General features: G+C 62.5%; 1 protein-coding gene across 8 annotated transcripts in view; it reads right to left on the bottom strand.

Moving 5' to 3' along the window:
* BRSK2 (BR serine/threonine kinase 2) overlaps positions 1-18,217 on the bottom strand; it is a 70,535-nt gene extending 52,318 nt beyond the window's left edge. For 3 of the 8 annotated variants that reach the window (XR_004664963.4, XM_034931905.4, XM_034931912.4), the window contains exon 1: positions 18,032-18,163. Coding sequence is in view for 6 of the 8 variants with exons in the window: in XM_034931905.4 (XP_034787796.1) it covers positions 18,032-18,122 (91 nt within the window). In the remaining 2 variants the exon portion in view is untranslated. Of the gene's footprint in view, positions 1-18,031 lie in introns of all 8 variants that reach the window. The other 5 variants (XR_004664961.3, XM_034931913.3, XM_034931907.4 and 2 more) reach the window with 3 other exon arrangements.
* Positions 18,218-24,433: the final 6,216 nt, after the last annotated feature.

Raw genomic sequence — 24,433 nt, 5'->3', positions numbered from 1 at the left:
ACTCAAAGCCCCCGGCACACCCTGAGCAGGGGAGCCCCGGTGAACTGGGGGAAAAGGCCCTTCTCACGGAAGGTGCTCTGACCAGTTCGTTACAAAACCACCAACACTCCCAACTGTTTTAAATGAGCCAAGGACAGGTAAATCGCTAAGGAAACACAGATGACTAACACCTGTGCGAAGGAGCTCCACTCCCACGGCCCAAGCAGCACGACTGAGCACAGGGAGAAGAGGCGGGCACGGGAGCATGAGGATGCCAGCTGCCCCGTCTGCAGCCCCAGCCTCTCCCTGACTCCCCCAGCTCCAGGCTGCAAGGGGTGAAGGGGATGGCTGGGGCGGAGCAGAGAAACAGAGAGGGAAATGCAGGCCCTGAGGAAAGCCAGGCCCATGCCTCCAGGGTCCGACGGCACACACAGATGTGTGTACACACACCCTTGCACAGGCAGACACAGGCAGACACATACACACACACCCCTGTACAGGCAGACACACATACATCCCTGCATAGGCAGACACATATGCACACCCCTGCACAGACATACACACACACACACACCCCTGCACAGGCAAACACCTGTATACAGATACATACACACACACACACCCTTGCACAGGCAGACACACATACACCTCCATAAGGCAGACATACATACCCCTGTACAGGCAGATACGCACACACACCCCAGCACAGCCACACACACACCCTTGCACAGCCAAACACACACACCCCTGCACAGGCAGATGTGCACACACATACCCCTGCATAGGCAGATGTGCACACACACACACCCCACCTGACTCACTCTCAGATCTAGTAAGGACCAGCGGGGAGGGTTCCGACGTGAACCCTGACCTGTGCCATCAGGTTGAGGGTCTGCGATGAATTCCGCCTGTCAGGATGGCAGCCACAGGGGTGTCCTTGAGGGTCCAGGCCCTGGACCTGACAAGGAGTGGCCATAGCACTCAGGTGTCTCCTGGGAAGACGGGGGGACTTGGCACAGGCTTTGACCTCAGGATACCCCCAGCCTGGTGGCCGCTGTGTGAAGACCCCCACCCCATACAGCCTTCTCCCCAGTTCTCCCATGGCTGCTGCCCTGGGGCTGGACGCTGGACTTCTAAGGTGGATGGTGACCTGGGACCCTGGACTCCACCCTCCCCAAAGCCAGGGGCTATGAGAGGATCAGCAGGAGCTGGATGGATTCCTGGGGCATGAGTGTGGGACTGCAGAGGACTGCTGGACACAGGGAGGGGAACTGGTCAGGTGGCCAAGAGAAAGCTCCAGCAGTGGAACTGTGGGCTCTAGGAACAGGCGGAGGGAGGCTGGGGCCCGAGGCCAGGCCCGCCTGTGCTCCCCATGCCATGAGCCTCACAGTTTGCCCCAGGGAGGCCAGAGGATGGGCTGCAGAGAGTATGGGGCTCAAAGGTGGATTCTGGAGTGGAAGGACCTGGGACCAGGAACCCCTCCACCAGGAGGTGATGGAGGAGGTGCCCAGGCAGCCCCTGCCCCCTCTAGCTGCAGGGCAGGTGGGCTCAGCTCCAGGGTGGGCAGGAGACCCAGGCGGCCTTCCCTGGAGGGCACAGGTGCCCTGAGTCTGTGGATCTGAGGGCACACTGGGCAAATGGAGCAGCAAACAGCCCCTCCCTGCCGGGCCCGCCCCACACTCTGGGAAAGCCCTCCTGGAGGTGGCACCTGCCTGGAGGCGGGGGGACCCAATCCCAGCGGAGCCAGTTGATCACGTTAGACTTCTATTAACTGGTTTTCACAATTCAATATTGAAAGATTAGCCCGATGAAACATTTTGATTGAATCCTGTAACTATTTGGTGATTCAGTCTCTGAAGCTAGTGTCCTAGTTTAGGGGCTGCGTCGAGGCCCCTAGAGGGTCTAGAACCCCTGCAGAGCTGCTAGAACCAGGCTGCTAGAACCCCTGCAGAGGTGGGGCCTGAGGCACCCCATGAAGGAAGGGGTCTCCTGGGGGTCAGCAATTTCCCTGAAGGTCATGCAGGGCAGGTGGCAGGAACAAGGGCCTCGGAGGGGAGGCCCGTGCAGGAAGACGAGGGGTGGCACTGTGGCCAAGGGTCCGATGTGAGAAGCCCCCCAAGTGGACTCTGTGGGGCCAGGAACCTACTTCCTGTGTGGACACCACGGTGTCGCCAGAGGGCACAGGGGGCAGCAGGGCCCTCTGCAGGCAGTGGGGCTGTCGTGGACATAGCAGAGGTGGCCAGCGGGAGCCAGTCAGAGCCGGTGACCCACACCACGCTCAGAGAGGGCTGGGGTGGGAAGGAGACAGCAGATGTGGGGGACCCACGCAGACACCACAGCCACCACAGCAGCCTCCTCCGGGGCCTGCAGCTCCCTCCGCTCTGCACCTGCCAGGCCCCACCCTCGGCAGCCTAGGGGATGGCTACCAAGTCGCCGTGGTGACGTTGGGACCCCCTTCCCTGGGAAACCCTAGGAGCCTCCACCTGTCATCCTAGGTGCAGGCAGACAAGGATGCACAGACCACACACATGCACGCGCACACACGTTTGCACGCACAGGCAGGCACGCATGCACACACCTGCACATGCAGACGCACCACACACACACACGCACACACACACAGATATGCAGGCGCACACAAACCTGCACATGGACATGCACACACATGCGTGTACCTCGTGGAGGGAGCAGATGCCTGGGCTCCTCTTTTCCAAGCTGCAGGCTGACACCCTGCCAGCCCCACCCCAGGCCCTGGGATGTGGCCCAGCAACAGGCCCACCCCCACACCCTCCAGCAGCACAGCCAGCAGGCGGCCGAGTGCTGGACACACAGCTGTCCTGGCCTCTGCAGGCCTCCTCATGCCAGCTCCGTGTGGCCCATCCTGAGAGCCTGGGGCTTGCTGGCATCCTCTGCAGGGGTTTGGGCCCCCGCCCTCCTGTGTTGCCAAATACCAGCTCCGCTCGCCCCCCATGCAATTTGCTGAGCTCTCTGGGGTCCTGAGTGGCAGGGACAGCCCAGGTGTGGCTCAGTTTATCTTTTTTTTGAGACAGAGTCTTGCTCTATCACCCAGGCTGGAGTGCAGTGGCAAGATCTCAGCTCACTGCAAGCTCCGCCTCCCGGGTTCATGCCATTCTCCCGCCTCAGCCTCCCCAGTAGCTGGAACTACAGGCACCCACCACCATGCCCGGCTAATTTTTGTTTTTGTTTTGTATTTTTAGTAGAGATGGGGTTTCACCGTGTTAGCCAGGATGGTCTCCATCTCCTGACCTTGTGATCCGCCGCCTTGGCCTCCCAAAGTGCTGGGATTACAGGCGTGAGCCACTGCGCCCGGCCCAGTTTATCTCCTAAGAAGGGACCTCTGGCGGCTGGGCAGGGAGAGGAAGGCCAGGCAGGAGGAGGGGAAGGCTGGGCAGGAGGAGCCGCTGGCCGAGGGACACCCTGACCTCGGCAGGGGTGCGGGCAACAAACAGGGTGAGGAGCTGGGACAGAGTTGGGAGGTTCCTGTCTCCGTATCTTGGGTGGGTTTAGGAGCCTGTGGGGGCTTGTGGGGGTCTGGGAAGGCTGGGGATGGAATGGCACAGGTGCAGACCAGCGTCTGACGTGGACAGAAGGGGCGCCTGGGGCTGGGCCAATCACTCTGCAAGGGGTGTGGGGCCTGCGGGGCCAAGGAGCAGGGGCTGGATGGGGTCACTGCCACGCAGGTAGGCAGGAAGGACCGAGCGCTGGAGATGCGGGCTGCTGGCTGGGGCCACACTCAGGAAAGGATGGACCTCCCCACCTCGGCACAGAGCACAATCTTTAGGCTGCCCTGAGCCCAAGAGCTCCGCACCCCATCTTCCTGGCTCAACCCTGGGTCCTCAAAGCTGGGGAGCAAAGGTCAATGGCCAAGCCTGTGCCCTTGGGGGTAGCTGGCGCCGCTGGTCAGTCCCCCATCCCAGACCCCTGGGCAGGACAGGGCATGTTTTCCTAGAGGAAGGGGCTGGGGCTGGCAGCTCGCTGCCTGCAACTATGGGGTGCTGGCTGCAGGCTAGCCCTAGGATCCCAACTTCTCATCTATCATGCAGTGGGGCTGCCACCAGCTCCCCCAGCCATCCTGAGCTTCATGAGCCACAGGGGGAAGGCTGGGCAAGGCTGGCACCTGCACACACAGGTGGGCACGCACACACACACACCTGCATATGCAGACACACCACACACACATACACAGACGCACACACCTCCCACCCCGGCTGGCACGCAGGGCTCCAGGAACAACGTCAGCTCCTGTCCCAAGTGAGGAGACGTAGAGGATCCCAGGCAGAGGGCTAGGAGGGCAGTGTCCACATTCCCTGCCCCACTGACTGGCCCAGGGCTGTGGATGAGGCAGCCTGGCCCGGGCCGCTCCCAAGCCCCCTCCCAGGGCGACTGACCTCCCTGGGGAGGGGCTGGAGGCTGCTCAGGCCCCTCAGAGAGCCCCCCCAACAACCCCCTAGACCACCAGAGATGGAGGCCCACACCCCTCAGAGAGCCCCCCTACAACCCCCTAGACCACCAGAGATGGAGGCCTGCACGCCCGCCTGCCTGCCACACCTTGGGGGCCTTGTGTCAGGACACAGGGGCAGCGAGGGCTGGGGAGGGACTCCACGCAGGGCCCTGCGGCCACCCTCCCACAGAGCGGGAGTGCTGAGCCCTGCCCCCAGCCCGGCGAGCCTGCCTGTCCCAGAGGAGCCGTCGCAGCAGTAATCTCCAGGGCGCGGTAAGAATAGAGCTGCTTAGCGGGCAGTGGGTAGCGGGCGGCTTGCGGGAAGGGCAGAGAGGGGAGAGGCAGGGGCTGCAAGCCCACGCCGGTTGCTCCTACCCTCCCAAACGTTAGCATCTGTCCCTGAGTGCCTTGTGGTCTTAGAGGCAGGGGCCACATCAGGAACCAGGGCAGGGCATCCACCTCCGGGGCACCCCCTCTGCCCTCCCAAGGCTGGTGCTCTGTGGCATCCAGGGAGGGGCCGTGCAGATGGTCTCCCCCGAGGACCTTTCCCCACCCCAACCTCCTCTGGGTGCTGGGACAGGGACGGAGGGGAAGACAGAGCAAGGGCAAGGATCAGAGGCAGGTGCAACTCTCGGCCAAAGGGACGTCTGTCCTGGGAGGCTGAGGCAGGCGGAGGGCTGGCTGGAACGACGGCCTCCTCCCGTGGCCACTTCCCTGGAGAGGGGACGTGACAGGAGAGCAGGGTCAGGAAAAGGGGCAGCATCAAGGACACGGGGCCCAGAGACAGGAGGGGAACACAGAGGAGTGAGGCCCTGGGCAGGGACACAGCTCTGCGCACCCAGATTGCGGGCAGCTGGGGCAGGCAGCAATCAAAGGGTGGCCGCAGGGCTGAGTCTCCAACCTCCCGGGGCCAGGCTGGAGGTGCTGTGTGCCCACACCAGCTTCTGTGGGACAGTGGAGAGGGTGCTGGCTCTGGAAGCTTTCACCCAGACAGATGTGAACTCTGCTCACACTTCACTGGTCAAAGAGCGAAGCCCAGGAGAGGGGCAGGGGCTTGGGTACAACTCCAGGCCAGGCTCACCCCATTCGCCCCATCTGACCAGGCCCACCGCCCGCCTCCCATCCCAACTCCTGTGATGCCACCGTCCCAAGTTGGGCAGTGGGGCCTGGAGCCCGGCCGCCTCCCCACGTGGGTAAGCGCTCAACGTGTTTCCCCCAGAGAAGCCAGGACACTTTCAGGTCACTCTCCGCACAGGCCCTGTGGGGGCTTGGTTTATCCGACGCCAGCAGGAGCCACAGAGCCCAGAACAGAGCCCACTTCTGTCTCACCAGCATGGGGGTCCACAGGCGACCATCAGTGCACCAGGTGCCACAACAGGACTGTCACCAGCAGGTGAGGGACCTAAGAGGGCTGCCAGACACCACTGAACTGGGGTGATGGGAGCTCAGGACACACCGTCAGAGGTGGGGTATCAGTTATCCCCCTTTCACACCAAACAGCCAGCTCCAACCGCCCGGGCCCCTCCTCCGCAGCCCCTGCCCATCCCATGAGCCTGCGGGTTTCGTGGCCTCCTGAGTGGAAGGAGCAGAGAGGGGGCTGAGACCAGGAGCGCAGGGCCCCCAGGCCCAAGAGCAGCCTTCAGCTCCAACCCCAGCACCAGCAGAGGCACCAGCAGGGTAGCCCTGGTGGGGAGGACCCCACAGTGACCGGTGAGCTAGTGACGCCGTGGCCTGCGGGGAGGGGTGGCTGCCTCACGTGCTCTGCCACGCACAGCAGCCTCCATCCTGGGCTGGGGGACAACTGCCACGTTCCCTCCAGCAGACAAGGCTGGCCAGTCCGGTCACAGCAGGCAGTGACAAGGGCACTGCCCCCAGGGGAAGGGTAGCGTGACACAGGCCCCCCGAGGATGAGGCCCCAAGCCAGCTGACCCCACAGTTGAGCTGTGGGATGGGGGACTCAACACCCCATGGGTGAGAGGCCGGGCAGAGGCCTGCAGCCAGGCACCTCCCCCGTGGTGGCCCCAGGGGGCCCCGCCCGTCCTCCCGCCCACGCCATCTGCAAACCCCCTCGGCGGCTCTGGCTTTTGCTGGAGAGGGCGCTCATCCGTGCACTTTACGATGAGTCACAAATCCCCGGGGATTTGGGGTTTAGGGTCAACAAACCTCCAAGCAGATCCGAGCCCTCCATCTCCTCAGAGGCAGTCGCAGCCCCTCACTCTGCCGAGCTCAGCGCCCCTCCCGCCTCCTCTGCTGGGGGCCTGTTCCCTCCCCGTGTATCAGCTGCCCCCAGTCCACTCCCTCCCCCTTTGGCAGGAGACCCTGTGTCCCTGAGTGAGGGGCTGTGGGCCGGAGTGGCCTTTTCTGTCCTGGCCTCTTGAGTCCTGGCCCTCTGCCAGTGCCCAGGCAGGATCAGATGAGGCCCTAGAGAACCCTCTCCTGTGTGTGGGGAGCTCCAGGGAGATGCTGCCCCTCACCCCCCAGGAGGAGTCAGGAGGGCTGGCTGGGCTGGCCTGAGGGGCAAGTCCCAGGAGAAGGGTGGGGCAGCCAGAGGGTTACACGCAGCACCACCCACCCTTTGCGATGCTCCTCCCTGGAGGCGGGGCTCAGGCACGGACAAGGTTCAGGTGGAGGCAGCTTGGAGCTGGGTTTGCGGCAGTAGCTCCTCTGCCCACAACCATCCACCCCCAAGGCCACCTTCTCAAACTCCTGCAACTAACCTACCCTTAGGCCACATGAGCCCTGAAACAAGGTGACTTGGAGGAGTCTGTCACAAAGGGCTCCCAGGAGTGCGCTCCAGGGGACATGGATCAGACCCCACCACAGCCTGTTGTGCCTGCCCCGCCTCGGGGAGCCCCGACACCCACCGCCTCTGGAGAGCGCAAGGTCAGGCCCCCCAGCCTTCCCCAGGCTGCTCCATGCCTGCTCTCCGGCACCCACACGCAGGGGCACCCTCAGCTCTGTGGGGCCCTGGCCCTCCCTCTCCCCTGTAAGTTAAAGACAGAGAGGCCCTGGCGGGGCACGAGGGGTGGGTCCTGTGGGTCTGCCCAGGGCCCAGGGCCGCGGGACTGGCCAGCAGGACGCACCGAACACATTTGGTTTCCTCCTGCCCCTCCTCAGCACAGAACCAGAGACCCACAGCTGACGACAGGTTTGGGATCTTGCCAAAAATCACCGGCCCTCACATATCTTCTTTCCAGCTGCAGCTGGGCTGTGAGGACCCAGCGCCAAGGCAGGCGCCCTCCCGGGAGGAGGAAGCTGCAGACTTCAGCACGGCTGGTGCTGGACAGCTCCCCGGGGGCCTCTCCGCCTCCCGAACAGGGCATAAGGTCCTTTCCTCCTCCTCAAAGTCGGCAAACTCCCTGCTGTGTCCCCACAGTCCGCTCTGGGACGACGCAGCAGAGCAGGGGCTTCCATACCATCCACGGCTGCTGCCGCCTTCCCTGGAGACCAGAGAGGACGGGCAGGGGCTGCACCGGCGGTTGGCGTGGGCCCGAAGGGGCTCTGTGCAGCCTGCAGGAGGTGGGGCTGCTGGCCCAGGAGTGACGTTCCCCGGCTCCAGGAACATACTCCGGGGTATGCTGGCCCTGGTCCCAGGGGCTCCTGAGCGCCCCTGGACCGTGCAGGAAGGTGGGGGACTGGAAGAGCAACCTATTCTTCCAGGTTGTGACAATCCCAGGCAGACAGACTCACTATGAGACACAGACACTTCCAGGAGGGCACCCGTACCCCGGGCGTGAGCCCCGACTCACAGACACTGGCAGGAAATCCCAAAATACAGATCCGCGAGGGTAGCCGTGCATCAGTTGCTCACGGGTGAGGTGTGATGCCGGGGGCATGTGCTGAGGACACAGGCCAGGTGCCTCAGCAGGAGAACTCTGTGAAGACAGGAGCCTAGAGGCCTGCGGAGTGGGCAGGGCGTCCCCTGCCCCGTGCAGCTCTGTGACCGGCTCCACCACTATTCTGTCTGCTGGTCCTCCCTGATGCCCAACGGTGGCTGTCCTGACACTCATGTGGCCTGAATGAAATGAGCCCTCATGCCCCGCATTGAGGCCAGGCTGGGAGCTGGGCACGCACCAGCAGGGATGGAAGGAAGGAGGGTCACACGGCCCCGCCGCCGGCAGCCACTGGGCCAGAGGAGCAGACGCCACAGGGTCCCAGCACCACGAGGAGCCTGGGGAGGGCCATGGCTAGACAGGAAGGGCCCTAGCCCTGGACCAGCTCCTCATCTGCACCCCTCCCAGTGCCACAGTGTCCGGGGTGGGTGACCACAGGGCCCAGGCAGAGCCGACAGGTCCTCCACTACCTGCCCCCACCCCCGACCACAATGGAGAACACAGCTGACAGGGGCCCATTCCTCCCACGTGGCATCTGCCCCCCGAAACCACCTGCACGTGTGTGACACACAGTGAACGTTCCAGCATGTGTGTCCCCAGGCGGGCAGGGCATTTTGCTGGCCCCATGCCTGGCTTGGTGCTGGCAGTGTTCGGTGCCCAGGAAGGATGTGGACGGGTGGAAGACAGTACCCACGGCCGCTATACAGGGTCAGGGGTTATGGAAGAGGCGGTCACTGCCCAGGGTCAGGGGTTATGGAAGAGGATGCCACCGCCACCCCAGCTCTCCAAGTGGGGTCCCCCAACCAGCATCAGCATCACCTGGAAACTTCTGAGAGATGCAGAGCCCAGGCCCACCCCATGCCCGGGCCTCCGGGGAAAGCTGAGGCTTAGGGCCCCTGGGAACAGCCCCCAGCCATGGAGGGGGCGGGAGACTGAGTCCATGGCCCCACGCAGAGCCCAGCGCCTGCCCACTCCCTCCTGCAGGGAGACTGGGCTGGCGGCGGAGGCCCAGGCCTGGGAAATGTTCTTTTAAAGTTAAAATCCCAGCATCCGACTGGCTTCCTGCCGGTTTCTAGAAATCAGTGCTAATTTCTCAGGGTGATAACGGCCCTTTGGTTTTCAAGAGTTTCTCTGTTATATGTGCAGACCAAATGTTTACAATAAACGGTGGCTGGGACTATTTCTGCGTAACGGAGGTGGGGAGTGTTGCTGGCGGCTACAGGCGGTGCTCGCCAGGCTTGGGGCACTCTCCTCTGCTCCCATGTGAAAACACCAGGACCCGGAGCGAGGCCTCCATCCCAGAAAAGCCTCGGGAACCACAGAGCTGGGGCTCAGCCACGACACACCCCAGGGTGCCAAGGAAGAAGGAGGCTGGGCCCGACGGCACCGGGGAATTTGGTCGGCCCAGAACTCACTGCTTCCCTGTACCCCAAATCCCCCATGTCCACCCGGCAGAAGGCAGGGCCACAGCAGATGACATGGGATGTGTCCGGGGTCACTGTGGCAGCAGAGGGACAGGCAGGACAAGCTCCTCACCAGCCCAGAGCCCTGGGGGGGCAGCTGCCAGTTTGAGCCCCGAGGGACTGTGCGGCCCTGGCATCCCCAGCTGACCAGCCCGGCCTTGCCACAATCCCTATCACGGCTCATGGCTCCCCTCTCATTGTCCCCAGCAGAGAGAGCTCCACAAAAATCCCATCGGCTGGGGGAAGGCAACACAGTGACGCCATCTGAGCTGCTTCTCCCCACCCTCGGACATCCTGGCCCACAAGCCATCTCCCCTCCTCGGCTGTCCTGAGGCTGATGCTGGCCCCAGTGGCAGGGCCAGGCCCTGGGCTCAGTCCCGGCAAGAGCAACCCCCTGGCACCACCCCACCATCCTGTCCAAGCCACTTCACAGATAGGGAAACTGCGGTGTGGACACAAGTGACCACTCAGCCAGCGTCTGGAACCAAGTATCCTGGAGGTGGCCCTGCCCTGGGGGGCCTGCCCACAACAGACAGCACAGGAACGTCTTGGCCAGAGACCCCCAGTCACAACGGCTCTGTGGCTCTGGCCTGGGGCGGGGCTGCCTGCCCAGCTCCTTCCTGGCTGGAGGTGCCCGTGTGCTGTGGAAGGGACGGAGTCATTCCGCAGCCCCCCTGCAAACCCTGTGTGCAAGAAGTCACCACGGGGCTGGCAGAGGGACCCAAAGACCCAGGACGGCGCAGGACGAAAGCCAGGGACGGCCGCGGGTGCCAAGGGCCAGTCTCCGCCCCAGACACCAAAGGCAAGCGGAGGGGCTGGGGGGGCTCCAAGCTCCAGGGGGCCCCACACATCTCCTGGCACCTACCAAGGACCTGGGTACACCCAGGCCCCATCACAGATGAGCAGGAGGGAAGCTTGAGTGCAGGGACCAGGACTCCTGAAGCCACACCGGCAGGGCCTGCAGCCTAACCCTGGGGAAAGTGCTGCCCTGGGGAAAGGCCTGCCCTGGGGAAAGGCCTATGCGGACTGGGGCCACCGCCTCCTGTCTGGACACCTCGGAGCTTGTGTGGGAGGGGAACCTCTGGCCCCCTGGCCCTCTGTGCTGCCCTGCGCTCTGCAGAAAGTTAATGGCACCAAGGGGCTGCACAGGGGGCAGCTGAATGAGCCCCCATCTGGCCACCCCAGGTCTCTGAGAACCCAGCTTTGGGGCTGCCTCTCCACCCCCTGTATCCCCAGGGGGCAGGGCCAAGGCGCCTGACATGGCCATCCTGGCCACCACCCTTCCCGGGGCGGGTACCACACCTATTACCTCTGTCCGCACAAGATAACTCTCGGACCCAGGGCAGCAACGTCACCCCCGCCCAGGGAAGCAGCCAATCAGGGGCCCAGGCCAGCCCCAACCAGGCAGCTCAGGCAGCAGCTAGCCCTGCAGCTGATTCAGGGTGCCGAGGACACGAGGCCCGACGCTAGCTGTGAAGAGGGGCTTTCCCTCAGCATGGAGGGCCACCAGGCACTGCCCCCCAGCCCCTATCCTGACCCCTTCTCCCATACAAAGGGTTCCCCGGGGGCTCCCAGGCCAAGCCACCCGCAGAGGCCACATTCCTGGCCAGGCAGGCTCCCTGTGCCCCCGCAAACCACCCACAGCTGGACTCAGTCCGACATGCAGCCATCCCCGCTGTATCACGGGGATCATGCAGGCGGCCGTCCAGGCGCCCTCCCACCTCTGCCCGGGGCCGGGAAGGCCAGCCTGCCCTCCAGGGCCCTGGGCTCCAGCTTAAGCCAAGTGGGCAGTGATGGCGCGAATGCCCTGGGCACCCCCATCCCCCTCAGGCCAAGGTGCCCAGAACTCCCACTGGCCCTACCCAGCCCCACCCCAGCCCAGCTCCATCCCAGGAGTGTCCATTCCCCTCAGCCAGTGCCATGAGGCTGCCATGGCCACCCAGGAAAGGCAGCTCTGTCCTCATAGGATGGTACCCCCAGGGCAAACAGGACCCAAGCTCAGCCCAAGGACGTGGCACCCAACGAGGAGCACGGTGCCCAGAGAGACACATGCCAACCGACGGGACCTTGCCATCCACTGGGGGTGGTGCTGTCACTCTCCAGGGTTCGGGGAGGAAGCCAGGCCCAGCCTGCAGCCCAGGCCCCTGGGGTAAAGCAGCGTAGGGCAGCCACGGCCTCCGTGGGCCCCGGGACTGAAGGCAGAACGAGCCTGGGAAGCTGGAGGCGTCCAGGAAAACGAGGAGTTTCTCTTTAACAGCAGGACTTTCGGGAGCACTGCTCTGTGGGTGGGGCCTGGCTCCCAGCTGCTGGGCCCAGAACACTGGCCCCTCAGAGGCGGTAGAACAAGGCCTGGACCTGGCAGGCCGGGCCCTGAAAGGCAGCCGGCTTGGCACAATCCGTGCTTTGTCCCTGCAGCCTCTGCCCCAGCCCAGCCTCCATCTTGTCCAGAGCCCCAGGCAGCTGGCTCAGGGCAGCCTGGCCCGGCGGACATCCCTGGGGTGAGGCCTCAGGGAGGTCTGCAGGCCGCTTGGTCAGCCTAGGCTAGGACCTGGGGCTTGGGCCTGACACAGGCACCAGCCCTACAGGTGAAAGCGGGGCTGCCCTGCACAGAGGAGGTGGCAGGGTGACGTTAACTTCCTGCAGAGCACAGGGCAGCACAGAGGACCAGCCATGTGAGCCCCAAGGGGCCTGACAGATGCTGGTCTGCCGTCCTCCTGCGTGGTACGGTGTTTCCAGCCATTGGAACCTCGCACAAGCTTCAGGGAAACCCCATTCTACACTCAGGGACCCTGAGGTCCCAGTCCTTCCACTTCCGAGGGGCCAGGGTCCAGGTGGGCTGTCCAGAGCTGAGGGCAGGGCCCAGAACTGCACAGTGATGCCCCACAGTGCCACCATCTAGGCACAGCCCCACACAGGTGGATGCCGGCGGCCGGCAGTCACGGGGACCAGCCCGCCTCCTCTCCTGGTGCCGGCTGCCCAGCAGGGCTGCTGACTTCAGAGACAGCCTGACCCTCCCCAGGTGCCCAAAGAAGCTAGTCTGTGCCCAGTGAGGACTGGAAGGCACAGAAGCCCTCAAGCAAGCGCCACCAGGTGATGGCAAAGGGGCCTTCCCGACGGCTCCTCCTGAGCGCCAGTGGCCAACGGGGAGGCACAGCCCACTCAGGCTGTTCCCAGGGACTGGGGTCTGACCTGCCCTCGGGCCAGCCTGGAGGGGGTCTCCTGTCTGCTTCAAAGCACCCAGAGCGCCGAAGCAGGGTGAGGCCACGATGAGAGGGCCCGGGGTCACTCCACAGACGACTCCGGGAGTGAGAACCAGGAGAGCTCGCTTAGGCCCAGGTCCGGGAGCCGGTCCGAGCAACTCTGGTGTCCTGGGGTACAGGCCTTGCTGGCCCCATGCAGTCCTCGAGGCGGCTGTAAGGGAAGAGGGACCAGGAGTGGGGGACGTGGGTGGAAGGGAAGAGGGACCAGGAGTGGGGGATGTGGGTGGAAGGGAAGAGAGACCAGGAGCGGGGGACGCAGGGGTCCACACACACCTGGCACAGCGACGACCTTAAGACACTCCCAGCCACCCTCAGAGCAAGGAAGGGACCTGGCCACCTCGGCAGCCAACGATGGTGGGGACCCAGAGGCCCTGGAGCTTGGGTCGTGGGCAGGAGCCACGGCCCTTGATAGTAGCTCCAGCTGGGCCTGCGTGAGATTTGCCAGAAACAGATCCCCTTGAAGCCTAGAGGCCAACCTCACATCACAGCCCAGGCCCTGCATTCCCCAGTGGTTCTGGACACGACTCCCTGCTCAGGCAGATGGTGGAGCAGGCGGGGCAGCAGCCAGCCATGGTGACTCTGGAAAGCCCTCCCTGGCACAGCTTGGGGAGGGGGCACAGCCTGGCCTTGAGGCTTCCACATCCAGGAAATCCACGGCGTGCACGCACCTCAGCAGAGCAGGGCCAGCACGGCCAGCACGATCAGGGCCGGGCGGTGCCCTCTGCCCAGCGTGTCTTTTCCAGCCATTGCCAGTGACAAGGCAGGGAGACCCATGTCAACAGGGACACACACACTTGAGGTGCCCAGGGCCACAGTGGGTGGGGACAGGACAAGGGCCTAGGGCTCCCGCCTCCAACGACCCTCCCACCCCCGCCTAGGGGAACTGCCGTCCTCACCACCCGGAACCTCTGTGCCAAGGGCCCTGACAGGGACACTCAAGGCCAGCTCTCAGCTGGAAAGGGGGCTCCCTGTGGAGGGCATGCAGGGCAGGAAGACGCCAGGGGCAGCATCTTGAGGCCTCCACCCTGGCGCAGTCACTGACATGGCGCCCAGCGACACCAAATGGGCCTTTCCAGGGACTTCAGGGGGCCAGGGAGACTTCAGATGGGAGGGCTACCCACCACGCTGGCTCCCTGGGCTCTGTGCACGGCGCCCCTGAGAACAGCGTCCTGAGACCTCAGCTTGTAGAAACCCCGTGCAGGGCAGATGAGGGGTTCAGTCCAGCCCCAGGCTGCTGCTGCCCTGACAAAACAGCTGGGGTCAGATGGCCAGGGCCTGATGTGGGGAAGGCCACAGAATTCCCGGGGTCTCGCAGCAGACACCCCACGCTGAGTCCACCTTCACCTTCATGGCTGGGGAGGCTGCCGGGTCCTGTCTACCCATGCGCTCTCCGGGCTCAGCCCTGCACAGCCCATCTCCAGGGGCCCATCTCCAGGACCCATCTCCATGGCCCATCTCCAGGGGCCCATCTCCAGGACCCATCTCCATGGCCCATCTCCAGGGGCCCATCTCCAGGACCCATCTCCAGGACCCATCTCCATGGCCCATCTCCAGGGACCTGCACACCACAGCCAATCACTGCCCATCCTGCTCAACTTCCTAAACAGACCCCATCTCAGGCCAGCTTCCTTCCCCTCCACATCTGCCTCCAGCTTCTGGGCCTGGGGTCACCCCCAGGGTCTCCCAGGCACAGGCTCTCCCTCCCCTCACCTGTTCCATCTTCAATGGCTTCTCCCATCCCAGGACCCCTCTCCACCCTGGCAGCCACCAGGGCTCAACCTTCCTAAAGGCCATTGAGAACATGGAGGGGCGGTCCCAGGTCCCTGGCAGCCTAGTTCCCTCCCCCACGCCACAGCAGGTGAACACTGCCAGGTGAGCTGCAGGGCAGCCCCTCATCCTAGCTCCTTTGTTCCCTTGCAGGGAGCCCTATCGCGGCCATGTTCCTTTCTCCCACCCCCCAGACAGAGGATTCCCAAAGGCAGGCCCCTCATCGTCCCATGCAGCCCACCCGCCTGCCCCCAAGAACAGCTCCAAGGGCCCGAGGTTCTCCAGCTCCTCCCACAGGGCCCTCCCAGGCCTCCCAGATTTCAGGAGCTAAGCCGAGGTTTGGGCAAGAAGGTGCCCTGCTCCACATACTGATGGGGCACAGGGACAAAGGCGCGCAGGGACAAAAGCCACCCAGCCCGTGCCACACACCCTCCTGGACCTGCATGCTCAAAAACTCGGAGTGTCTGCGCCCTCCAACCTCCATGGTTGCCCTTGCTGGCAGGGACTGTGTCTCGGCATCTCTGCAGGGGTCAAGCTCAGATGAGGCTACACAAGCCTTTCTCAGCCCCAAGAAAAGCTGGGGCAGCACCTTTGCAGGTGGGTTCCCACCCCAACCCCAGCCTACATCCCCCTAAGTCTTGGCCAGAAACCACCAAGCAGCCGGCGAGGAGGCTTCCACAGATGCTCAGTGCTCTGACGGCTTCACCTGGTGCCTGGCACCGGCAGTGAGACCACTGAAGGCAACCCCCACGGCCACCGAGGGGAGCTGTGCAGAGGACGCCCCATGCAGAAGGACGACCCTACAGCCACACTGGCCCTGCAGGAGGCACAGACCCAACAAGACAGGCAGGTGCCGTACAGGTGAGACCATGCAGCGCTCACGGTGAAAGGCAGAAGAAGACACCCGACCGGACCCTGCGGCGTCTAGAAGGGCGTCCTCCAGGCCCCGGTGGGGGCGCTGCGTGGTCTCCCCTCCCCACACGGCCAGACTCCCCAAGGGCAGGTTTCGGACCACATCTTTGGCCCACCGTCCAGCAGGCCCCAGCTTGGGTCAGCCGGGTGGAAGGGCTCTCGTGGCACCACAAGGCTCACTGCCACTGCCACTGACCACCTCCCTCTCAGTGGCCACCTCAAGTCGAGCAGCTCCTACTTCCAAGGACTCAGGCAGAGAGAGAAGATGAACAGAGAGGGCCAAACAAAGCTGCCAGCCACAGACACGGGGAAGGGGCTGGAGTCGCGTCCACACCAATGGCCCCCCAAGCAAGGCCTCCACAGCTCCCCTGTGGCCAGGTCCCTGGAAGAAGCGTTCTCAACGGCAGGATCAGATCGTCCTCGGGTGGTGGCGGCCAGAAGCCCAGCCTCCCGTTCTCCCACGGAGGTCTCCTGGCAGGAAGCCTATCTCCCTCTTGAGCTTGGGACCTGGTAGCTCTCCTGGCATCTGGTGCCAAGTGGCCCGGCACACACACTCCGGGCCCCATGTCCACCCAACTCCTGGTGACCCTTCAGCAGCAGCAACAGAAGATGCACAGAAATGGTGGCCTTCTCCAGGGCCCTCCTGGTGACACGCTTGCGCTCTGCCCGTCATAACTCGGGAGAGAGGGGCCGCTTTGTGCCCCCCCTCGAGCTGTTTTCTAAATATCTCTCTCAGCACGTTGTAGACACACACAGCCCATCCTTTTGTATTCATTACTGTTAATTACAGTGGAAACCTCCCGTAATTAACTGCCGCCAGCAGAATTCCATGAAGAGTGGAGACCAGCCCCTACCCACCGAGGCCGCGCACAGCACATAACTCATCGTGTCTTCATTTACACGCGGATGTTTCCTTATAATAACATTTTATTGGGACCGTAATTGGATTATCTCACTGACTCCTGCATCCTGCTGCCCTGGGCCCCTCCTTCACCACGGATTTCACACACTAGTTTTTCTTTCCGGGAAAGACGAGAATTTTGAACTCAGGTGACATGGGCTGAATGCCACCTCCTCCTCCAACCCAGGCCGCACCACCCCACCTGCCCAGGCCCTGCCCTGTGGCCAGGGGCCCCTCCGTGCCGTGGCGGGTGGCGGAAGGCTGTGCACCCAAGGTGAGGCAGCTCCCCTGAACCCCTCGGTCTAAACCCCTTCCTGCAGCTCTGCCGTAGTTACATCACAGCCACGGCCCTCCCCCAAGAGCCTGGGCCTGGCCCACTTTCTTTCCCCAACGCCACCTCCCAGCTCCTCCTCTGTGCAGCCGTGAGGGGCTGAGCCTCCACCCTGCACCAGCGCTCTCCTCCTCCTTCCCTCCACCCCTGCCCGCCCGGGTCTAAGGAACTTCTCGGATTGGAAGGGAGAGGCAGTGCCGTGGGACCTCGGGGACACCAAGAGACAGGCCGGTCCTGAGAGAAGAAAGAAAATGGCTGAGCCCCAGCCTCCACAAAGGCGACTCTGTGAATGCGCCTGACCAGATGAAGGGCTAGCCAAACCCAGCGGGCCGGGGAGAGTTGGCCACATGCGAGGGTAGCCGGGTTGCCTCTGGCCTGGGTTCGGCCCCGCAGGGACCCGGCCTGTTCCCTAGAACGACAGCCAGGCCCCACCGGGAAGCCCCCTCCACCGGCAGGCCGCGGGGCTGCTCCACGGGTCAGGTCCCACGCACTTCTGGTCCCAGCACCAATGGCCTCTCCCTGCCCCGGGGGAATGCAGGTCACAGACGCTCCGCCCGCCCGAGCCCGAGCCGGAGCAGCGCAAGGCGCTGTCCAGCCCTCTGCAGGTCCCCGCACTCTCCCGCCCCCACCGCGGAGGGAGATCGGGCCTGCCCGGAGGCCCCGGTGGCCGGCGCGCGGAGGTGGGAGTCCCGCCGGGGGCGCAGCTGCTCGGGCAGCACGCCTATTAGCGCGGCCGCGGCAGACGGCAGATGGGCGCCCGCGCGGCCCCCTCCTCCCGCGGCACAATGGGCCCGGTCGCTGGGGCGCACAATGCGGCCCGGGCCGCGCACCTGCAGCGGGGCCCGAGGGGCGCCGTCCCGTGCGCCCCTGTCCGCCTGCGCGCCCCGCGCCGCGCCGCGTGTCCTTGGGCCGCGCCCGGCCAACCGCAGCCAAGCGGCCTGCGGGATCCGCGGCGGAACCGGGGCGCACGAGCGGACGGGGGCGCACGGGCCGCCCATTGTTCGCGGCCGGGGCCCGGGCCGGGCCTGCGGCTTCGCGGCCGGGGCCTCCCTCGGGCGCCCCCCACCCAGTGCGCTGCCAGCGCGGCCTCCCCGGCCCCGGTCCCCGCCCCGGCCGCACGCACCTGTCTGCCCCTTGCCCAGCGTCTTCTCCAGCCGGTAGGGCCCAACATACTGCGCGTGCTGCGCGCCGCCGTCCTTCCCCGTCGATGTCATCGCTCCGGGGCCCGGCGCCGGCCAGGGGCGCCCGGGCGCGCGGGCAGGGAGGGGCCGCCCAGCGTCCGCCCGCGTCCGCCGAGTGCCGTCCGCGCCGACCCGGCCGGGGCGCCCCCGCGGGCCCGGCTGCTTCGCGCCGCCCGCGTCCGCCCGCGCCGCCGCCCCCCGCGTCCACTCCGACGCGGCAGTCCGAGGCCTGGCCCGCGGTGACGCCTCCGCCTCGTCGAGAGGACAGGGCGGGCGGGGGCACCTGGCTTCCGCCGCCGCCGCCGCCGCCGAGGCCCGCGCCCCGCGCCCCGCGCCCCCAGCGCACGCCCGTCAGCGGCCGCGCAGCCGAGCCGAGCCGAGCCGAGCCGAGCCGTGCAGCTGAGCCGAACAGCCGAGCCCAGCAGCCGAGCCGAGCCGAACAGAGCCGAGCCGAGCCGAGCCGCGCAGCTGAGCCGAACAGCCGAGCCCAGCAGCCGAGCCGAGCCGAACAGAGCCGAGCCGCGCAGCCGAGCCGTGTAGCCAAGCCGAACAGCCGAGCCCTGTAGCCAAGCCGAACAGCCGAGCCGAACAGCGGAGTCGAGCGGAGCTGAGGGGAGCCGAGCCGGGCCGCGCAACGGAGCCGAGCCGACACGAGCCTGTACGAACGCAGCGGGATGCGGCGGCGGCGGCAAGCGGTGCCCGCGCCGGCCAATCAGCGCCTCCCCACCCCGCCCCGCCGCTACGAGCGCTCGGGGAGACTCTAGGGGGCGAGGCGAGGCCAGGGCGAGGCCGGGACCTGGGAGCCTCCAGCCCGCCGGCTGCCACGTCCGGTCCCACCAGGCAGCAGAGCTCCCGCTGCCGCCCGACCCGCCATTAAGGCGCATCCCGGGACGGAGCAGGCAGTGGGCCCATGGCGAGGGGGTGCAGATGGCTGCCCTGGACGGGGGTTTTACCCTGCAGGGCGTGACCCCGGGTGTCCCTAAGAGTTTCCCGCCCCTCGAGGGGGTGCTGCACGCGTGGGGGATGGGGATGCTGCCCTGGAGCGGGGCGAGTGTTGCATGCGGGGCGGGAGTGCTGTACTGGGGAGAGGTGCTGTATTCGGGGCAGGGGTGCTGAACACATGGGGGGTGCTGCACACATGGGGGGTGATGCACGCCAGCGAGGGGCATGCTGCGCTGGAGGGGGCGGGTGTTGCATGCAGGGCGCGGATAAGGCACACGTGGCGGGGGGGCTGCATGGGAGTCTGTGGGGCTACTGCACGCGGGCGTTGTCCAAGCAGTGATTGTGCACCCCCAAGGAGGACGTGGCCCTCCGCCTCCGCTCCCGAGGGAGAAGCGGCGGTTTTCCCAGTTATGCCACAGTGACCTGCGCGGCGCGGAGTCAAGGAACTCACCTGGGATCCGGCCGCAGCGCCCTGGCGCCTCCCGGCCCTTGCTACCGACCCCTCTTTCAGGTTGAGCAGCTGGGCAGGGGTTGCCGGGAGCAGCCTTTGGAGGTCTAAACACAGGCAGCCGAAGAGGCAGCCAGACCTGGACGGACCCTCTGTTTCTTTGCAGAAAAACACTGGTATTTCCTTAAGCCCGTGCTGCAGAAGGTGGTGGGAGGGGAGAGGTGAGGGAGACCCGGAACGCTGAAGAAGTGGGGGTCCCAGATCTTGCCCGTGTATGGTCTGCGGGCAACGTTTCCCCTGCGGGCTCTGCCACACACTGCTGCTGACCGTGGTCCGCTCCCCATCCTGGTAAGCCCGTATGAGCTCAGGAAACTGCGTGGTCTTCCCAGTGCGCCCTCCTGCTCTTTGGGCTGTCTGTATTTCCAGCTGGGGAAGGGGAGTGGGCCCCAAAGCGCCTGTCCACTCTCGGCCTGCACCCGCCCGCCCTGCTTCCCTTCAAATGCTGTGGACTAAGGGTCCTCCCTACCCAATTCTGGGGCCTCTGAGCATGAGCAATCAGGGCCCCACCAGTGGGGGCAGGGGAGGGGGGCTGAGAGCATGGGACAGAGGCAGAGGGCACTCCCCTTTCCCCCGCTGCTGCTGCTGCTGTGAGTGGGGACAGCAGGCATTTTTAGCTGAAAGTAGACTGCGACCTCCAGCTGGAGAAACTGTCAAGCAGTGAGGTCTGGCTGGAGGCTGACTGGGAGTGGTCTGGTCCAGGTGCCAACAGAGGCCGAGGGTGTGCAGGAGACCAGGAGAGGGCGTCAGGCCACAGCCAGAGGGCAGGGGCACTTGACCCGAGATGCCCTCTCTCTGCTGCCACGGTCACCTGGCCTCCCAGGCTGCAGCAGAGTCAGACGCACCTTTGTGACATCCTCAGCAGCATTTTGCCCTATTGACCGTTTGCATCCGGCTACTCCAGTGGCCAAAATTCTTGCTTTCTTCCTTCCCACCTCCTTGCCAGCCTGCATCCCTCTCCCAACCCTCACTGCAGCCCTGAGGCCTTTTCTTCCCTGTCTGTGTCTGAGCAGCCTACGCCATCGGTGGCCTCTGGGGCTCAGTCTGGGGCCTCTCTTCTGGCTCCCTGCCTGTCCTCCAGGCACGAGAGGCTACTCAGCCTTCAGCCTCTTGAGTGCCTATCCTCAAATCGCCCTCCCAGCCTCCCTTGGCCCTGCTGTCCCCTCTTGAAGGTGCTGCACAAAACCCCAGACTCAACACCTTCTCGATAGCACACCGCGCCCTCCCTGCTCCCATCTTTGTGGGGATCAACAGGATGACTGCCCTTCCTTCCAGCAGGCCTGGTACTGGGGTGCCCCAGGAGAGGGTGTACCAGGGTGTGGCCAGCCAGGAGGTGCCCACGACTGTGATGCCACAGCCCTCGGTCCCCCTCTGTCACGTGTAAGGTGGGAGCAGGAGCCCCAGGGGAGCCAGGGCTCTTGAGCACGAAGGTCTGTTGTCGGACTTAGGAAAGGGCCCAGTCTCACAAAGACGTCCAGACCAAGACTCACCAGTGGAGCCCACCAAACACTAATGGAGGAAAAGCACCCCGCTACACAGACGCTTCCAGGACACAGAAGAAGACGGGCCATGTCCCAGCTCCTCTGTGAAACTGTCATCACCCTGGTGCCAAAACCATGCAAGGACATGACAAGAAAATTAAAGTCCACTCAGGAGCCTAGACACAAAAATCCCTTAACAAAACATCAAATCAATTCCAGCAATATATAAAGAGAACACATATGACCTTGTGGAGCGTACCCGGGAATGCAAAGTTAGTTTAACATTTCAAAATCAATTGTCATTCACTATTAGCAGACCGACACAGAAAAACCACACGGTCATTTCCACAGATGCAAGGAAAGCATTCAACAAAATTCAGCACTCATTCACGACAAAGGCTCTCAGTAAACCAGGAGGAGAAGATTCGAATCTATTCTGCTCCTGCACTCCCAACCCAACAAAGGGAAACTACAAAAACCCACAGCTAATGTCAGGCTTAGTGGTGAGAAACTGAAAGCTTTTCCTTGGGTCAGGGATGGGGCAAGGTTGTCCATCATCATCATTTATTTCAGTGTTGTGCCAGAGTACATGCCGAAGTAATGAGGCAAGGAAGACAAAATTTGTACCAGTTGAAAAGGAAATTTTTTATTATTATTATTTTTTTTTTTTTTTTGAGATGGAGTCTTGCTCTGTCGCCCAGGCTGGAGTGCAATGGCCCGATCTCAGCTGACTGCAAGCTCCGCCTCCCGGGTTCACGTCATTATCCTGCCTCAGCCTCCCATGTAGCTGGGACTACAGGTGCCCGCCACCACGCCCAGCTAATTTTTTTTTATTTTTAGTAGAGGCGGGGTTTCACCGTGTTAGCCAGGATGGTCTCGATCTCCTGACCTCATGATCCACCCGCCTCGGCCTCCCAAAGTGCTGGGATTACAGGCGTGAGCCACCGTGCCCAGCCAAAAAGGAAATTTTAGGTGATCTTTATTAGAAGATAACATTAATGGCCAGGCACAGTGGCTCACGTCTGTAATCCCAGCACTTTGGGAGGCTGAGGCGGGCAGATCACCTGAGGTCAGGAGTTCGAGACCAGCCTGGCCAACCTGGTGAAACCCTGTCTCTACTAAAAATACAAAAATTAGCTGGGTTTGGTGATGGGCACCTGTAATCCCAGCTACTCAGGAGGCTCAGGCAGGAGAATCGCTTGAACCCACGAGGCAGAGTTTGCAGTGAGCCGAGATCACGCCATTGCACTCCAGCCTGGGCAACAAGAGCAAAACTCCGTCTCAGAAAGTAAAACAAGAAGAAAACATTATTGTCTGCAGAAAATTCTAAGCTACAAACTGGTACTAAAACGAATAAGTAAGTTTACCAAAGCCACAGGGTACAAAGCCAAAAAAAGGTCAATTCTATTTGTGTGCTAACCATCAATTAGAAGTTGAAATTATGAAAACAGTACCACTTACAAAGAGAATTTAAAAACCACGAAATACTAGGGGTAAATTTATCAGAATTTGCATGAGACCTGTACACAGAAAACGATTATACATCTCTCAGTATATTGAGTGAGACTTAACAAGGCCTAAGTAATCGATTTAATTTTAATTTGATTTTTTAAATTTTCTCTCTCTTTTTTTTTTTTTTAGAAATTGACAAGCTGCCAGGTGCGGTGGCTCATGCTTGTACTGCCAGCACTTTGGAAGGCCAAGGTGGGAGGATAGCTTGAGCCCAGGAATTTGAGACCAGCCTGGGCAGCATAGCAAGACTCCATCTGATATAGTTTAGGTATTTGTCCCCGCCCAGACATATGTTGAAATAGAATCTTCAGTGTTGGAGATGGGGCCTGCTGGGAGATGTTTTGGTCATGGGGTGGATTCCTCGGGGCTTGGTGCTGTCCTTGCAATGGTGAGTATTCGTGAGATCTAGTTAAGTGGGTGCCTCCCCTCCCACTCTCTCTTGCTCCCACTTCTGCCGTGTGAGACCCCTGCTCCCCCTTTGCCTTCCACCGTTATTGGAAGCTTCCGGATGCCATGCTTCCTTTACAGCCTGCAGAACCATAAGCCAATTAAACCTCTTTTTAAAATAAACTACCCAGTCTCAGGTATTTATAGCAACACAAGAACAGCCTAACACACTATCTCTATGAAAAATAAAAATAAAATAGCCAGGCATGGCTACACACCAGGACTCCACACTTGTAGTCCCAGCTCCCTGGGAGGCTGAGGTGGGAGAATTGCTTGAACTGGAGAGATGGAGGCTTCAGTGAGCCACCATAGAGCCACTACGCTCCAGCCTGGGCAACAGAGTGAGACCCTGCCTCAAAAAAATGATGACGGAAATTTAGACGACACAAAGCACCTCGAACTCTCAGACGTTGCAGATGGGAGTGCAAAATGATGCTTTGGGAACCAGTCTGTCAGTTTCTTATAAAATTAGACACACCGTTACCATACAATCCAACAATCCCACTTACAGGTATTTTCCCAAGAAAAAGAAAACTTACGGCCACACACAACTTGCATGCAAATGTTCATAGCCACTTTATTAGTAACAGCCAAGAAGTGGAAAGAACCCCATTGTCCTTGGGTGATGACTGGACAGACAGGCTGTGGTGCACCCACACGGGGAACGCGACTCAGCCGTGACCACAGCGGGCCGGGAAGCGTGGCTGAGATGTGGGCAAATCTCAAACACATTAGGCCAAGTGAAAGAATCTGGCCTCAGAAAGCCATGTGCTGTATGATTCTATTTCTATGATATTATGGAAAAGGCAAAACTGTAGCTACAGAAGGCAGAGGGGTGGCTGCGGGTCCAGGGCGATAGGAATTCTTGCACATCCTGACGGCTGGTTCGTTTGCTAAACTCATCGAATCATATACGTACAATCTTACTTCAGTAAAGCTGCGCAGCAGCTCTTCTGAGCTCCACCCAGAAGAGCCCATGGGCCACGCAGGGAGACACACCTGGGTGCACCGGGTGCCCTGCCGGCCACAAGGTCCATGGCAACCCAAGGGGAAGCCCCGCCTGTGGGTGGGTGGGTGGGTGGCAGGGGGAGGGCTTCCTGCAGGAGGCGGTTCCAGCTGCCTGAGGATGTAAGTGCAGGCCAGTGGACAAGTGGGTCATTGAGGCTGGGGGCAGTGGCTCATGCCTGTAATCCCAGCACTGTGGGAGGCCAAGGCAGGCAAATCACCTGAGGTCAGGAGTTCAAGACCAGCCTGGCCAACATGGTGAAACCCCGACTTTATTAAAAATACAAAAATTGGCCTGGCACGGTGGCTCATGCCTGTAATCCCAGCACTTTGGGAGGCTGAGGTGGGCGAATCACGAGGTCAGGAGATCAAGACCTGGCCGGGTTTCACCTGGCTAACACGGTGAAACCCCGTCTCTACTAAAAAAAAAAAAAAATACAAAAAAAAAAAAA

Source organism: Pan paniscus, chromosome 9 (assembly GCF_029289425.2).
Source record: "Pan paniscus chromosome 9, NHGRI_mPanPan1-v2.0_pri, whole genome shotgun sequence".
Classification (NCBI taxonomy): domain Eukaryota; kingdom Metazoa; phylum Chordata; class Mammalia; order Primates; family Hominidae; genus Pan; species Pan paniscus.
This window is presented reverse-complemented; position numbering and strand designations above follow the sequence as displayed.